Below are 18,825 nucleotides of genomic sequence, written 5' to 3'. Positions count from 1 at the left end.
CTTTTCTTGTTTTTCACACTTGTATTGCTTTTTTATTGTCTTTCTGTATAGACAGCAGTTTTAAAACACTTGACCAACAGTAGTTCACTAACACTCTAAAAATGGCATTGTTTGCAAGATTTTGACATCAACTCTTCATACCCACATGATACATTTTCATTAAATTCCAAAAAATCATTTCATTTCTCTCTCTCACTCAGATGCTCATTCTGTTGTTTTACACTATTGTGAGTTGCAGTAATAAGTTATGTTTCCACTTTGCTATATTTACTGATTGGTACCTTATAATAATTCAGTGGCTACTCGTTATATTTGTGATCTCATGTGAACTTTATGAACTGTAGCCTTTATCCAACTACTTGTTGCAGAATAAAATGTGAGCAGCGAAACAAGGAAGTTACAAAAAATAAGCGTGGTATTGAGGAGATGGTTGAACACTTACGATCACAGTTGGAAGAGAGAGAACAAACTATTCAAGAACTGAAAGGAGAATTTAACACTAGGTTATTAGCAGCTGCTTCCTTGACACACACAGTTCCTACTGCAGAGGTCACTCAATCGTTTGAAGTAAGTTTAATTTCAGTGTTTTTTTATGTGATAATTTTCTGAATTCATAGTGACTTATTGGGTTGGCATTAATCTAGATGTTGAGTTTATTCTTTGTGAGGAAAAATTTATATCACATCCAGTAAAAGTGGAAAGAATAGTTTGCGTAGTTTTAATAAGGAGAAGTTTTTTTCACCCTTAGTCCAGTTCTTATTTTCAGCTTTTTTCTCTTGTTTTATTTGAATGAAAGTCATATATACACTGAACAAAGTAACAACAGCTATAATTTGAATAAAATATCCTTCTGATTGGTGGGTGAGCAGGTCAAATCACAGGGACCAGTCACCAGCAAATTGAAATTTTTTTTTCCCAAATACCATGTGTTTCCGGCATTGCCTGCTTTATCTATATTCAGAGTCTTGTCAAGTTTGGCTGGCTGTATACCAGCACCCTGCCCATCTCTGTTGTACTGCAATTGTGTCAATAATGAAATTATTTTATTAGAGCTGTGCCATATATACTCAGTTCAGACTAAAAGACATAGACTACAGTAATTAAAGATAAGGATTAAAAGTAGGAGCAGTCTTAATTTTTACTTCATGCACCCATCTGTGAATGTCCCCAGTTAATAGAAGAAAGTGTTACATTCATAAAGTAAAATCTTATCCTGCACTGCCACACAGACAGCGTGTGTCATTTCAGTATCACTTTGAAGAAAGTAGAACATGGAATGGATACTGGTTACTAGCAAGTGCACCTAGAACCTTTTGTTGTGAAAACTCAAATCTATTTTGCCATTCTCTGCAAAACTAATATTATAGATGCCCCACCACCTCTTCCTCACTACCTCAAATCCTGGGTACACCCTTGCTGATTTTGAACACAAAATGCTTTGTTAGGAACGGTCCTGTTGGAGGGTGGTGCTGTTGCCTTCCTCTGATCTTTGAACTGGCTTACCCAGCCAGTTATAGAAGGACCCACAGTTTAATGCGGATTCCAAACCACAGTACAACTCGGCACTGTTAACATCAACAAACATTGCCAGTGGTGAAATTAGTGATTAGTGACAGATAAAAATCCTAGGTCTGAACTGGATCAGACTGAGAACTTTGGACTTTAATAAGTCTGGCACGTTACCATTAAGTCACCGAGCACGCAACCTCTCCCTCTCCCTCTCTCCCCCCCTCCCCCCTCCCCCCTCTCCCTTCCCCCTCTCCCTCCCCCCCCCCCCCTCTCTCTCTCTCTCTCTCACTCCTTCTCCTTCTCCTGCATCCCCCTCACTCCCTCTCCTCTCTCTCTCTCTCTCTCTCTCTCTCTCTCTCTCTCTCCCCCACCCCCCCCACACACAGACAGTGTATATCATAATTAATGACATAAAGATGTACAGTTGAAAATACATGATACTGCAAGCAAAGAAAAGTCTTATAAACATGTGCTCCAAAATGGAAATGCAAACCTAAAGAGCTATGAATACTTGTTTATCTTTGATCCCATGACACACGTCTCTTCTACTGAAGAAGTGCACATAGCTTGTAAGATATGCAATCTAGAGCCCATGATTATTAGATAATTTTTTGGCCCATACTAGCTTCTCCCAAAATGTGGGAAACAAAGAGGGTGCAACAAAAGAGATTTGTTTTACAGTATCAGAGATGAAGTTCTGCTCATAGTTCGTAAGGTATGCATTTTAGAGCCCATGTTCACTGGACATTTTTGCTTCTAATATTGTGTACTTTCAACTTTATGCATTTGTGCCATTAATTATGATACATTCTGCAAATAAAAACATGCTGAATCGATGTTAACTAAATTTGACACTTGGTACACATGCCACATATTATCTGGAAATGAATAATGTGGAGGTGAGAACCACCTAGCTCTCGTTGGGGTAGGAATGATGTAGGGGGTGGGGAGGGGGAGTAGGGGATTATTGATAGAGGCGGAAGAAGAGATGTATAGAGAAAGTGGAGGAGGAGATGTACAGAGAGAGGGGGATGAGGATGTAGGTTTAGGGAGGAGATGCGACAGAGGGAGGGATGATGAGAACTGGATATAGAGAGAAAGGAGGTGTTGTCAGACAAGGGAATTTTTTTTTTTTTTTAATTTTTTTTGGGGGGGGGGGGGGGGGCAGGGTGAGAAGAGAAGATGTGCTCAATATATGTGACATACACTATGCAAGTGGAGCATTGGGGAAAAACCTAGTTGTTTAATAATAGTACATAATTTCATAAATCAAGTAAAAATTTGTTAATTAATAATTATCTGTACATAACAAGTGGATTCAGGAGTACTGTATATGTCAATAACAAAATGTCATATTGTAAAGACATCACAGAAGGTGATGGAATGGCTGCCAACATATTTTAAGAAATATTTGTTTCCCATCATACCGTTGTCACCTGATTAAAAGCGTATCATTGGTTACACCCAAACCATCCTGTTTTGGCAGTCTCCAACGTGATTTTATGATACATTGCCTATATCTGCTTTATACTACACACAAGCATGTGGATGGCCCGTAGTAAACTTCTGCCCTATTGTTCACCACATGCTCTCCTAGTTTACAAAGTATTGTTGGGAGGCTACTGCTTTTGGATGTAGATGACTGTTAAGTAAGTACAACTATTTCTTGCACTATGCAACAACATTTTTAGAAATGTGAGTTTTAGCTACCTGCAAATTTTGTTTTGATTCCTATATGCATCTACTTAAAACTTAATGGCCTCTGGCTAACATATTTGAGTTCTCTCAGTTGTTCAGCGTCTTTTGTTTTTCAGAAAAGTATTGTATAAATAATAGATATTATTAAAAACAGTGACACAGTACAATGTGAGTTCTTTTTATTTAAAAAAACTTACAGTGGCAAAGAAGAATGAACAGTTTATAACGTAACACAGATTGCAGTAATGTTGTTATTATCATTATTATTAGTATTGCCTATCCCTCAAAATACGTTACCTGACTGTGGTGCACTTGAATGGATAGCTAATTACTTCCACAAGCACTGTAAAACCAATTGTGGTGAGTTAGTAGACAACAGAAACTCACTCAGCTAACACAGGACGATATAATATGTGGCACGGTTATACTCCTACTGCCAACAGAGGTTTGTTGACTAGACTCTAGACTTCACATAGGCAATCTCCTGTAGCTGAGTGTAGCTCACATAATCCTCAATAGCTGTTTTCATTGTTACATAGTAGAGTTCAGTGACCAGCAACCCACAGCTCATGGGCCCCATACAGCCCATGAAACCATTCAGTGTCACATAAAGCATTCATTGTTTTGGTTATGGTATTCGGAACAAAACTAGCAGATATTTTGTGTGTTTCTTGTACAATAAAATATAGTTCAAAGACAACTCCATCACACAGTGGAGCAGCAGTGTTCTTTCGCCAATCCTTCGCCTAACTTTAATGAACATCTTTGTCATGCATGACCTAATTTTGTCGTCCATAACTAACTGTTTCAAAAACTGTGAAAATTATTCTGCTGTAGCTTTTTTTTCACAGATGGAGTTTTGATTCACTATCAGATTATATGAAATTGAGGTGTTACTATACCATCATATCTGAATGGCCTAAGACTGTTTCATAATCAATGCGTAGTTCCTCAGAAATATGATAGCAGGTAGTGTGCTGATAATGCTCAGGTTTTGTCATTTTTTATTTCCTTTTTAAGTGCTTTGTTGAGAAAATATCATCATCATTTAAGACTGATTATGCCTTTCAGCGTTCAGTCTGGAGCATAGCCCCCCTTATATAATTCCTCCATGATCCCCTATTCAGTGCTAACATTGGTGCTTCTTCTGATGTTAAACCTATTACTTCAAAATCATTCTTAACCGAATCCAGGTACCTTCTCCTTGGTCTTCCCCGACTCCTCCTACCCTCTACTGCTGAACCCATGAGTCTCTTGGGTAATCTTGCTTCTCCCATGCGTGTAACATGACCCCACCATCTAAGCCTGTTCGCCCTGACTGCTTCATCTATAGAGTTCATTCCCAGGTTTTCTTTGATTTCCTCATTGTGGACACCCTCCTGCCATTGTTCCCATCTACTAGTACCTGCTATTTTCATATCCGTAACCTCAACCTTGTTGATAAGGTAACCTGAATCCGCCCAGCTTTTGCTCCCATACACCAAAGTTCATTGAAAGATTGAACGGTGCACAATTAACTTAGTCTTAGTACTGACTTCCTTCTTGCAGAAGAGAGTAGATCGTAGCTGAGCGCTCACTGCATTAGCTTTGCTACACCTCGCTTCCAGTTTTTTCACTATGTTGCCATCCTGTGAGAAAATATTTGAAATCAAAATTTCTAAACAAAGCAGCCTAAATCTTTTAATCAGGAATGCACCAAATTCAAAAACATCCCTAATAATTCGTGGCAGGTTGAACCACATTAATCAGCTTTTGTAAATACATTTCAGAATTTGTCAGTATTCTTCTAAATTTTTACTCGAATCCAAAATACATGACCTTTTCTTGACTGCCTTGGTAACACCAGCTTGAAGTATTTCCAGAATTATGCAATCTTGAAGCCACCTACTGCAGATTACCTTCTCTCCAACCCATTGTGTTTTGTTAGATTTTTTCTTAAATTGCAGTAATACTGACTTGTGATCATAAATTTCACTAGCATAAAGCTATAAAAGATTGTGTATGTTGTTCTTAGCTTTTTATTTTTAAATAAAATTGTCCTTTAAAAATATTTGTATGTTTCTTCCCTTAAATTACTATACATGTTTCAGTTTAGGGTATTTTCCGACAGTGTTTATATCAAAACCACTTTTTGTATTTAAAAATATTGTTTATTGAACACCTTTAAAATGTGAAGTTGGAAGCATGCAGCCTACGAGATATTCAGATTTTGATAGTACAGTCTGTGGGTATTAAAAGATTAGTGACCCCTGTTGTAGTTTCACTCATCATTCATGAAAAATTTATTGAGTATATTTCTGTAACAACAATGTATCCAACTTTGACAGCTTGTGAATAGTTGCTTGACCTAAAATCAAGTGAAAAAGCACAAAATGTTTTTTTTTTCCTTCCAGCACCAAGAACCACAGCTTGGTACTCTTTTTGCTTACTTCTTTAATTAATTACCCACCATCCTTGTGAATACAATAATTAAGCTGTATCACAGTCTGATAAACATGGGTTTCAACCTCTTCACTTCACGCTACTCTTTGCAAAGTAAAATTGCCAGGCACTGGATTTCATATTCCCCTGTTGCCTTCCCCAGCTTCACAGCTACACACTCATATTCACATGCTTTCTGTCCTTCAAACCAATTCGTTTCACCTTTTCGCTTGTTCTTTTTTTTACCGTTTCTGTTGTGGATGCTTCTTTGCTTTGGTTCTTTCTCTCTAGCATTTGGTTTTTCTCTCATTTTTTCTGTACCCTCTTTTGTCTCAATTGTGCTTCAACAGTATTTTTTGTTTCCTTGCCAATCATACTCCCAAAATTTCATATTTCTCAAGTTTTTAAATTGTTGAAACACTGATGGTACTTGAAAACTTATCGAATCTAAATTTCATTCTTATAGAGTCCCCTTTTTACTTACTAATTAGTAAATGATAAATTCTTACTATACTAATTTGTTTCTTGAGCTGAAGTCATAGATGCTGCCAACAGCTGATAATTGTGTTGTAAGCATCTTTTCATGTTTCTCTGTTTTCTTTTTATTTGCTTTTTCATTTTTGTTCAGAACCTCAGGCAAGACAAAATATCAGTGTCATAAATTTTGACAAAGTAACTAAAATTCATTTCTAAAATCTAGGAAGATATCTTTAGAAAAACATTTCCAGGGTCATGCACATGCAGTTTTCACAAGTCTGTATTATTTATTTATTTATTTTCCAGATACCAGAAGGTCTGTCACCAGAACATCAGATTCAAGAACTGCACTCACAGATATCTCTGAGAGACAGTAGAATTATAGAACTTAATGGTAAAATAATTGAACTGGAAAATACAATAATTGATCTACAAGAGAACTTGAAGGAGAAGGATTCTGTAATTGAAGCTCGCACAAAGGCAATAACATTAATGTCAGAAGACTTGTCACGCAAAAGCAAGGCAACTTTAGATACCTTAGATGAAACGCGCGAGGAGATGAGGACAATGCAGCAAAATTTTGTGGCCCTTGAAGCAAACATGAAAAGAGAGAAAGAAGACCTGAATAAACAACTGGAAGCAAAAAACAAGAGGTGTGGAAAGCTTCTGATAACTTATCATTTTTACATTCCACTCTTTTCTCTTGCGTGCTTTTATATCCCTTGATATGGATTCCCAGAAATGCAATCTTAATGACAATACTAGTTTTAGTGATGAAAAGCAAATATTGATATTGTAAAGTTGCATTTTTTCCAGAGTAAGACAGATTGTATGTTTGAAAGTCGAAACACTGTACATATCTACATGTACATACATACATACTACACAAGCCATTGTATGGTGCATATCAGAGGCTACCTTGTCCTGTTGCTAGTCAATTTCTTTCTTGTTCCACTTGCAAATAGATAGAGAGGAAAATGACTGTGTTCCTCTCTATGAGCTGTATTTTCTCACCCGTATTTTGCAAGAAGAATGTCATCCTTCCTCCACAGATCCCTATTTGAGGCTATGAAGCATCTCTGTAATACTCACCTTTTTGATTGAACCTACTCGTAACAAACCTAGGAGCCCGCTGCTGAATTGCTTCAGTATCTTCCTTTAATATAACCTGGTGAGGATCCCAAACATTTCAGCAGTACTCAAGAATGAGCCGCACTAGTTGTCTGTACTTGGTCTCCTTTATATATACACTACATTTTTCCAAAGTTCTTCCAATAAACTGAAGTTGACAGTACACCTTCCCTACTACCGCATTTTCGTGCTTGTTCCATTTCTTATCACTTTGCAACATTACAACTAGATACTTAATGGATGTGAGTGTGTAAAGCAGAACATACCAGTGCTATATTGAGACTATTTTTCCTACTCATCAGCATTAACTTAATTTTTCTACATTTAGAGCAAGCAGCCATACTTCACACCAATTAGAAATTTTGTCATCTTGTGTCCTCTTGCAGTCACTCAATAATGACACCTTCCCATATACCACACCATCATCAGCAAAGGGTCTCAGATTTTTTCCTCACTCTGTCTGTCAGATCATTTATGTATGTAGAGAAAAATAGTTGTCCTACCACTGTTCCCTAAGGCACTCCTGACGATACCTAGTCTCTGGCAGACACACTCTGTTGAGGATAATATACTGTGCTCTAGTCTTCAAGCCTCTCACATATCCGGGAATCTATTCCATATTCTCGTATCTCCATTAACAGTATGCAGTGGGGCACTGTGTCAAATGCTTTTTTTTGCTTTCTGGAAATGTGGGGGAGTATGGAATCTGCTGTTGCGCTTCATCCATTTTTCACAAGATATCGTCCAAGAAAAGGACAGACCAACTTTCACACAAGCAATGCTTTCTAAATCCATGCTGATTTGTGGACAGAATCTCTACTGTCTCAAGGAAATTTGTTATATTCAAACTCAGAATATGTTCAAGAATTCTGTAGCAATCCAGTGTTAACAATATTGGTCTGCAATTGTGCGGGTTTGTTCTTTTACTCTTCTTGAATACACTGATCTTGAATACACCTGCACCTTTTTGCAGTCACTTAGAACTTTGTGCTGGGTGAGAGATCCGCAATAAATATGAGCTAAGTGAGGGGGCCAATGCCATAGAATACTCTCTTGTAAAACTAAATTGGGATTCCGTCATTACCCACCAACATATTTGTTTTTAACTCTGTCAGTTGCTTCTCTGTGCTGCCAGTGATGCTTACTACTGTGTCCTTCAAATGGGAGTCTGTACAGTGATGTGTTTGTGCAAACCTCACGTGTGAATGATTTCTTAAACATGAAATTTAAAACTTCAGCTTTCCTTTTGCTGTTTTCTATTGCCACACCAGGCTGATAAGTGAGTAACTGTATAGAAGCCTTTGACGTGCTTAGCGTCTTTGCATAGGACCAGAATTTTCTCGGGTTCTCGACAAGATCTTTTGTTTGGATATGATGATGGAAGCTGTCGTATGCTTCGCACAAGCATCTTTTTTACAGATTCATGAGTGTCTACTAATATTTTCCTGTCATCATTTGTTATTAAACTACAGTAGGTCTTTTCCGCCGTTAATCCACTTACTCGGCTTATACTTTTCTGGAGTACAATTTACAGTCAGCTCAAACTTTGCTCACAATTTCTCTCTGTCTGTTTTATTGGAACTAAATGATGTCCATTTATTGTGTAACTTGGCTGCTAAAACCTGTTTATGTGCTCTTTCTAGCAAAAATACTCTGCTGACCTTCTTGATGGACTTATTAAATTTAGTAACCATCATCACTGTGATGAGATGATCACATTCCTATCTCTAACTGACACAATCAGTAAGCTCAGGCCAGTTTGTCACTACAAGGTCTAAAATATTTTTATTGCTTTAGGCTGTTGAACTAGCTGCTCAAGACAGTTTTTGGAAAACATATTGAAAACTACTTCACAAGACTGTCTGTTCTTACCACCTTCAGTGAATCCAAAGACTTCACAATCTTTCCTCAGTAGGTTAAAGTTGCTTCCAACTAATATTGCATGACATAGATATTTTCACATTTCTAAGCATAGGCTTTCTTTGATTGTTTCTAAAACTGTCATGTCAGAATAGAGTGGTCAGTAAAAACATCAGGTAATTTACTTCACTTCATTTAGATCAATTACATGCATCTGAGTAATTTTACAGTCAGACTTAATTTCTACTTCCATAGACATAATGTTTTTGTCGATTGCAATGAACACTTCCTCTCCTATGGCATCTAATCTGTCTTTTTAATATACATTCCATGTCTCACTAAATATTTCCAAGTTTCTTGTTTCTGATTTCAGCCAGCACTTGATTCCAAAAATAATTTGAGCACAACAATTTTTCTACAGGACAATAAATTCAGAAGCTTTGTTATGAATACTGTGAGAATTTACATTAAAATTTTGACACATGAAATGTCTTTACTTTTTATGCTCCCTGATTTCACTCATTTCATATCAATTGGTGAGCATTTATCAGAGGACCTCAACTCACTTTCTAGCATAAAAAAACTTGTTCACTTCACAAGTACTCTGATACCTGAGTAGGTGCTTGCTTTGTTTAGTGCACTCCTGACCTATCCAGCGGAGTCCTACACTTCTCCATCCCCTAACACAGGCCCATAAATGTGGAGCCGACACTGTCACAGAATCAACAGAGCCTTTGATTGGCACCCTCCACTCGTATCTAAAGCAAAGGACCACATTCAACAATAGGTACAATGCTGCAAATTGTAACCTTTGCTTGAATCCCACGAGTGAGGCCAGCAGTCTTCACCATTTCTGCCCGTCACCCATATGAACTGAGGATGGCCTTAGAACCCAAGTGACAACATAATTGGTGCTGGCGTGACCCACAACTTGTTGTTGTCTCCAAAGTTTCATGTTTATCATGTCTTTAATCAACAGTATATAAGCAGCCAATGTTAAAATTTTTTCACAGCAGGATTTTTCCATTACTTTGCCTCAGTTTATGTAGCACTGTTAACCCATGTTGGAAATTATCCCACTGTTCGTGGGAGGGGAACAGCTTCTGAAGCTCTAATACACTATGGTATTTGTGAAAGAGAGAGGTCATGCCATGATTTTCACACCCAGCTTCGATTGAAATTGATTAGCATTGTTGTTCTGTGTTGGATTATCAAATAAACTACTTTTTTTGCTATTAAAAACCATGGTCTTTCTAATGAGCCCAGTTTGGAGGTTTTATAGAACATAGGTTATTGTAAAATCAGATTGAAAATGCCACATTTTTTTACCTTTTTACAAAATATTCAGCTTTGCACTTAATTTATTCAGTATTGGAAAACAGTACATAAACGAAACTTCATATCTGAGAACCTTGTGTTAGGTTACTTCAAACCAAGTGTCACGTTCATCATACCTGAGATATAGGATGCCAGACTTTGTTATTTTTTCAGGCTATTTTGCCTAAAATTGTTTGGCTGAGTATGGCTTGTAAAACTCTTTTCATTATTATTCTTAAGAGAACACGTACAGTTGTTCAAGATGACCACATTTAATTTCTTTCAACAAAGTATTGTTCGAAACATAATAGCCCAAAGTCACCAGAAATTCTCATTCGCTCTCCTCAAAGTTGTGCGTGGAGTCAAACAAGAGAATATATCTTGGCTGGTATTGCTTTGATGAACGTGAAATTTCACTCATATTCATTCGGGACATGCGCGAATTTACACATAAAATTTCAATATAATCCGTGATGATCAAGCATCATAAAGAACATATCACATACAAACTTATAAATTTTACAATGACCCCAAGTGTTCCTTGCCATACATAAATGTAAATCAGACATGAAACAAATGAAACAAGAACACATTTGACCAGTGTTCCTTGACATTCTCTCCTCTTCAGTTACAACATAATTACATAACCCTCAACAATTTGAGTGGCACTGCTCTGTAGCCCTACACTCATACAGCATCACTGTACTTCGGTTAAAATTACTTTTGGATTGACAGATTGTAGTGGCAGGGGGCAGTGCTGCCAGCATGCGGTCAACCAAGCTTCACAAGGTGCTGCATGTAACATACAAAACGAAAAACACAGTGAGCATGTGACACTCAAAGCAGAACTATGATTAGATGGCAGTTGGCTGTAGGGGCCAACTTGGTGAAACATCAATCATAAAGTAATTTTAATCAGAGTACAGGACATTGTTGGTGGCCATCAGTGACTACCTGGTAGAGTCCTCTCATTGTTGTGAACAAGGTCCATCACTTCAGGCATTAGTTTTGTAACCTTTATTATGTTGCCCTAACTTAATATACATTTCTCCTTTCTGACTTTGTCACAATTCCTGTTATTTATATCATTTATGAATATGACTTGCAAACTATATCCTTGTAATGATTCTATTCATAGGCTTAATTAACACTAACACAAATCTACAAAAGTTAAATTTCTGAATTGGGTAAATATAATTATTTATTTGCAAAGGGTTAAGCATTATTTCTAACGTAGTTTTCTTTCCCACTCTGGCACTACTGACTCACTAATGAATTTCAAGCAGCATAAGGTGCTTCCTTTACTCAACTTCTTACTCTGTAGGTTAACCTTTAAGCTTTTCGTGGCAGAATAAAAAAAGAGGAATTTTTGCTGGTGGACATATGGTATGTGGCCGTGATGGTCTAAATGTTAAAATACTAGAGTCCAGCCCTAGAGACACAGGGTTCAGTCCCAGATAGGGATGGGGATTTTGCTTATTCTAGTCCTTCCAGGACATCAGGTACACTCAGCCTGCTACAAAATTAGTGCTAGGGGTCTTCACCCAGGGTAAAAGGTGGCCGGGCAATGGGCCCACCACCGCCCTCCTTGTAGTACTGTGACAAAGAAAGGTTGCAGTCTACAATTCAGTCAGGTCAAAAGCTTAGTCACAGGCTTGAACCAAAGACTTTACTTTTTTTAGCCTCATAGTATAGCAAAAGAGTAGCAACAATACAGAAATCAAAATCTGAGAACAGTGTTGCACCAGCTCAGAGCCATGTAATCACAAAGTACATATTCACTAAAGAACAGTGATGCCCCTGAAAGCTTGTTCTCAACCAGATTGTAATGAACACTGTGACAATTTTCAAGCACATTCTTTGAATTTCTACATTTGCATCTGCATCTACACTCTGCAAACCACCATGAGGTTCATGCTAGAGGGTACATCGCATTGTACCATTTATTGGGGTTTCTTCCTTTTCCATTCACATTTGGAGCATGGAAAGAATGATTCTTTGAAAGCCTCTGTGCAGGCAGTAATTATTCTAATCACGGCCCCTATGTGAGTGATAATGTAGGGGGTTGTAGTATTTAGTTTAAAGCTGGTTCTAGAAACTGTGTTAATAAAGGTTCCTGGGATAGTTTACGTCTTATCTTAAAGAGTCTTCCAGTTCAGTTCCTTCAGTATCTCTGTAACATTCTCCACATATTAAACAATCCTGTGACTATTTGTGCTGCCATTCTCTGTATATGTTCAATATTCCCTGTTAGGCCTATCTGTTATAAGTCCTGCACAATTGAGCAATATTCTAGAACTGGTCGCAAGAGTGATTTGCAAGCAATCTCCTTCGTAGACTGATTGCACTTCCCCATATTCTACCAATAAACCGAAGTCAACCACCTGCTTTACCCACCATTGTACCTATGTGATCATTCCATTTCATGTCCCTACATTGTGTTACACCCAGCTATTTATTTGAGTTGGCTGATTCCAACAGTGACTCATTTATATTATAGTCCTAGGATACTACGTTTTTTCGTTTTGTGAAGTAGAAAATATTTCATTTATCAATATTTAGAGCAAGTTGCCAATCTCTGCACTATGTTGAAATATTGTAAAAATATGACTGAATATTTATGCACATTCTCTCAATAGTACTTCATTATAGATAACAGCATCATCTGCAAAAAGCCTGATGTTACTATTAATATTGTCTACAGGGTCATTCATATGCAACATGAACAGCATGGGTCATAACACACTTCTATGGGCTACCTCCGAAATTACTTCTACAGCTTACGATGACTCTCTGTCCAAGATTGCATGTTGTGTCCTTCCTACCAAAAAGTCCTCAGCCCAGTCATAATTTTCACATGATACCCCATATGTTCATACTTTTGACAGTAAGCATAGGTGTTTTACTGAGACAAATGCTTTTTGAAAACCAAGAAATACAACATCTACCTGATCGCCTTGATCCAAAGCTTTCAGTATGTCATGTGAGAAAAGTGCAAGTTGGGTTTAACATGATCGATGTTTTATTAATCCATGCTGGTTGTCATTGAGGTGGTCATTTTGTTCAAGGTACCTCATAACATTCGAGCTCAGAATATGTTCTAAGATTCTACAACAAATCGATGTCAAGCATATTGTATGGTAGTTTTGTGAATCACTTCTACTACCCTTCTTGTAGACAGGTGTAACCTGTGCCTTTTTCCAATGACTGGGCCCAGTTTTTGTTAAGGGATCTGTGATAGATTATAGTTAGAATAGCGGCTAACTCAGCCAAATTCAGTATAGAATCTGACAGGGATTCAATTGGGCCCTGGAGATTTGTTCATTTTTGACAGTTTCAGATATTTCTCAACACCACTGACACTAATGCATATTTCGTTCTTCTTTTCAGTGGTACAAGGAATAAGTTTGAGCAATTCTCCTGGCTTTTCCTTTGTAAAATAACATTTGATAATGGAGTTGAGCATATTATCTTTTGCTTTACTACCCTCAGTTTCAGTTCCTGTCTCATTCACCAGCTAACTTTGGTGCCACTAATAGCCTATAAATAAAACCAGAATTTCTTTGGGTACTTTGAGAGATCATTTGACAATATTCTGATACAAAGGCAGCCCGCATTGCTCTCTGGACAGCCAAACGCGTTTCATTCAGCATCGCTCTGTCAATAGCCCTGCACTTTGTTTTACATCAATTACTCGGTAATCTCTGTTTCCTTAGAAGTTTCTTTTACAGTGACTGTATACCATGGAGGTTCTCTCCCATTATGAACTGTTCTGCTGAGTATGTATCTGTCCAGTGCGTGGTCAACTATTCTTTTAAATTTGAGCCAGAGTTCCTCCACATGCCCCTGCCCTATACTGTAAGTTTCAAGTTCCTCATTGAGATATGACAGTACTAATTTTTTTTCTGTTTTACTGAACATGCATAATCTTTCAGTTTGTTTTAGTTGTCTATTGTACTTTGATAATAATTGTTGCCACAACCACGTTATAGTCACTGATACCAGTTTCGCTGTGGTGATCCTCAAAGAGGTCAGGTCTGTTTGTTGCCATTATATGCAATATGTTTCCATCATGAGTAGTGTTGTAATTCTTTAAGCTTACCTGGCAATCTGTTGATATTTTGAAAAAACAGGACTTCTGCCGTTTGTTCGTGTCGTTCTCGCACAATATTTTGATGGTGTAACTATCTGTCTTCTTCAGATGCTACCCGAGAATGGTCCTCGAGTTGACCAAGTCCAGTATTTATCCCTGTAAGGTGCCAGGCGCTCCCTAGTCAGCCCACACTGCATTGGGTGTTCCCTCCGCGAACCGTACCCGCCAGGTCCGGCTCCCATGGGCCCCTCTGGCCACTGGTTTTCACACTGCCATCCGCATCCGGCTCGGCCACCCTCTGGGTTCGTAGTCATCATCTGTAGTGTCTGGTGCTCTGTATCCTGTCTGTTTCCTCGATTTCCACTTCTGTCTCTTGCTGAGCGCTCCGTAATCGGTTCGTGCTGCGTGAGTGTTCCGTCTCCGGTTCGCACCCACCTGACATGGCTCCAATGCTTCCCTCTGATCGCTGATGTGCTGAACAACATCTGTACAAGACTTGGATGTCCTCTAGGGTCATTTTCATCATCTTGGGAATGTCAGGAAAAATCTGTAGTGTCTGGCGCTGTGTCTCATGGCTGTTTTCTTGGTCCCCACTCCTGTTTTTTGTGAAATCTCACAAACACACAAGACTGAGGTGCGCTCTGCAGACGACATAGCACTGCCTTTTAAAGTACACGTGCATGTCACTGCATAATAAAGCACGGATACATTTAAGTGTGAATTTTTTGCGTATTGATGTAGATGCAAAAGAAATGCAGAACTATTACTGTGTGTTCTGTTGTGCAGGTATCATTTCATGCAGCAGTCATGTATATTTTTTTAAGTTTTATTTTAGTAAGTTGTTTTTCATTCCGCAGGTTACAACAGATGGAAGACAGAAACAAGATGCTGGAATCAACAAGATTTGAGCTGAGCACTCGGAATGCAGAGCTCCAAGAGAAAGTTGTTCTTTTGCAATCTGAATTACAGAAACAGTCTGAAGAAAATCATCTAACTGATAATGTAAGAGCATTAGAAGAGGCTCTTGAGGAAGCAAACAATGAGATTAGTAGCCTGAAATCTGTTATTCATGAAAACAAGGTGAAAACATGTAATTTCTTTCCGTTTTCACATATATTTGTGTGTGTGTGTGTGAGAGAGAGAGAGAAAAAGGGGGGAGGGGGGTATGGATGGATGGAAGTGGGGTGGCTTGTAAGATGATGACAATTAAAAATAAAATCCTCAGATACCTGTCTCCTACAGAAGAAGAGGTTTTTTAGAGTTCTCATAGACAAACTACGTTCTGCAGGTAGTTATGAAGATAGTATGGTTTTGAAGATAGTATGGTTTTTAATAATGTGATTATGCCTGATGTGCTGCTACTCTCTCCAGTCCAAGGAGCTAATCTTTTTAGAAGTCAGACAATATCAGGTTCAGTTGAGAACAGTTCTGAGCAAATTGCAGACTGTACCACATGGTTTATTACCAATATTATTACTCATTTCAATCAATTTAACTACATCCCATTGTAGCTATGTCCCATGTGCCACAATACTTTTTAGGAAGCAGACAATGGACGGTTTGAGTGAGAACAGTTCTTAGCAGACCACAGCTTGTTGCATATGCTTCATTGCCAAAATTTTTACTCATTTCAAACAATTTAACTACATCCAGTTTTTGCTATATCCCGTGCGCCACAATACCTTCTTAATCACTTACACTGAAACTACAGCTGTCGGAATGCAGCACAGATCATCAAAGCAAAAACGCACTAGCAAGTGCAGCCAACCACAGAACAGATTGTAGCAAACTCTGAGCTGCTACTGCTGTTTGAATAGAGCTGAATAACATGAGGTTGCAGAACAAAGAATGTGACACAAATAATTATACAGAATCCATTACTTCCAAAACCATGTGTTTCAGGTGAGTCCATTTAGCAAGCACGTCTGACTAATGCCAGTTCAGACACAGAGCCTTTACTGAACTGCTAACTGCGCACTGGGTGCAACAACAATCACTATTTCAGATATGGCAGATTAAGGTTGGGGGGGGGGGGGGGGGGTGAGGAGGATCACCCTCTCCGAGAGTTGAAACTAAATTAAAATCAGATGGTAATTTTTGTATTCTGCACCAAAGTTAAACACCATAGTGGCATGCTTTATAATTATATAATCTGCTGTGTGTGTGTGTGTGTGTGTGTGTGTGTGTGTGTGTGTGTGTGTGTGTGTGTGAACTGAGTTGAACAGGCACCTCTATGAACGCTTATGAGCTTGCTAGTGTGTGTTAACAATTATATACAAGAAGTTATTCAGAAAAAAGGTTGTGAATGCTACACGTTTCAAGAAATTTAAAACTTTTTTTGTCTAAAATAAAACACATTTTTGCAATTTTTTGTTATTTTTAAATATCAAAACAGCCATAACAGTATTTTTGAAGGTTTTTTCCTTAACTTTCAAGGAGGGGATCCCTGGGTGTTCTTTCTCATCTAGGTAAATCCCCCACCCACAAAACTTCATTAATCCGCCCCTGATATCTGAACACATTGTCAGTGGGCAACAATTACTTCGACAAGCTGGCTAACCCAGGATAGGCCATAGTATGTCCATTTTGGATATGAATCACTAGCTACTCAGATGATTCTTCATTGACCCAAAGAGAGAGGAATGAGCAAGGTGTCAGCTCACCATTTAAGCAAAATACTTCATGTCCCATACACAATGCCACAAAATTCACAATTGCTGTAGGTTGATACCTGATCTGCTAATGAATGGTATCACCATCTTTGGACCATTAAAGAACCTTGGTGTGATTAGTCATATTCATCTGATATAGCCATTAGGCATTGCTTAATTACTTTGTTGCAGGGATTTGATGCAGTTTTCTGCTACACAGTTGTCAGTGTTTGTTGCACTGATTGAAAGGAGATGTGTGGGAGACCATGAGGTCGCATGGCAGTGCATGGGTACCACCACAAGAACCTTTTTTTTGTTTAATAACAACTGACAAACCTGGCAATGCCCTGGTATTCATTTTTCCAGTTTTCTGTTTGAAATTAACTGTGTTTGTAGTGAAGTATCCATATATTTGTGAAAACACATTTGAAATTATGAAACAGTCTTACAAAGAAATGTACATTGCGTGCAAATGTATAAATACAGTATACAAATTAAGAGATATTACTCCTCACTGTAGACAGCTATAATTTTTGCAATTGAAAGCTGTCAAAAACGCTGCAAGGTGTCAGGTATTTCCTTAAGTTGACTCAAGTGTAGGAGTGTCTTAGTAGCAAATAATAAATGTATTAAAACTTCATGCATGAAATGGCATTTTCAACATATCTCAGTGTTTATGACATCGAATCTCTTGAACTGTGTGTCTTACAATGGCATATTTATATAAGTACATTCAGTGGCAAATACAGATAATGTCAGTGAAATATGTTGCGAATAGAGTTAGTACCAAAGAAGCAATAAACTGAGGTGACGAAACATCATAGGATATTGATACGCACACAAACAGATGGTGGAAGTATCATGTACACTAAGGTATAAGAGGGCAGTGCATTGGCAGAGCTGTCATTTGTTTTCAGGTGAGTCATGTGAAAAGGTTTTGGACTTGATTATGAGAGCATAAAAGGAATTAACAGACTTTGAACACGACATGGAGGTTAGAGATAGGCACATGGCACATTCAGAAATCATTAGGGAATTCAATACTCCGAGATCCAAAGTATCAAATCAAACGTGTTTGTGAATAGGCTACAAAATTTCAGGCATTACCTCACACCATTGACAACACAATTGCCGACGGCCTTCACTTAATGGCCGAGAGTAGTGGCTTATGCATAGAGTTGTCAAGGCTAACAGACAAGCAAAAATTCATGAAATTACCTTACAAATCAATGTTGGATGTACGACAAACATATCCGTTAGGACAGTGTGGCTAAATTTGGTGTTAATGGTCTATGGGAACAGACTCACGACCGTATCAGTTGGACCCTAGATGACAGAAAAACCGTAGCACGGTCAGGTGAATCCTTAATGCAGTTGGGAAGAGCTGATGGTAAGGCTACAGTGCGGCACAGATGCCATGAAGTCGTGGACTGAAGTTGTGAACAAGGCACTATGGACGCTGGTGGTAGCTCCCTAATTGTGCGGGCTGTGTTTACATGGAATGGACTGGGTCCTCTGGTCGATCTGAACCAGTCATTGAGTGGAAATGGTTATGTTCGGCTACATGGAGATCATTTGCAGCCATTTGTGTGCTTCATGTTCCCTTAACAATGCTCCACGCTGCCAGGTCCCAGATGTTTGTGATTGGTTTGACAACATTCTAGACAT

The 18,825-nt window shown here is 38.3% G+C and overlaps 1 protein-coding gene across 9 annotated transcripts in view; it reads left to right on the top strand.

The window, feature by feature from the left end:
• Positions 1-18,825, top strand: part of LOC126355056 (protein lava lamp) — a 176,747-nt gene that overhangs the window by 43,630 nt on the left and 114,292 nt on the right. For all 9 annotated transcript variants that reach the window (XR_007565438.1, XM_050005215.1, XM_050005217.1 and 6 more), the window contains 3 exons: positions 369-567; positions 6,412-6,758; positions 15,364-15,586. Coding sequence is in view for 8 of the 9 variants with exons in the window: in XM_050005215.1 (XP_049861172.1) it covers positions 369-567; positions 6,412-6,758; positions 15,364-15,586 (769 nt within the window). In the remaining variant the exon portion in view is untranslated. The remainder of the gene's footprint in view (positions 1-368; positions 568-6,411; positions 6,759-15,363; positions 15,587-18,825) is intronic.

The sequence above is a fragment of the Schistocerca gregaria genome, chromosome 3, assembly GCF_023897955.1.
Source record: "Schistocerca gregaria isolate iqSchGreg1 chromosome 3, iqSchGreg1.2, whole genome shotgun sequence".
NCBI classification, from domain to species: domain Eukaryota; kingdom Metazoa; phylum Arthropoda; class Insecta; order Orthoptera; family Acrididae; genus Schistocerca; species Schistocerca gregaria.
The sequence above is the reverse complement of the archived record's forward strand: the minus strand, read 5'-3'. Positions and strand labels throughout refer to the sequence as shown.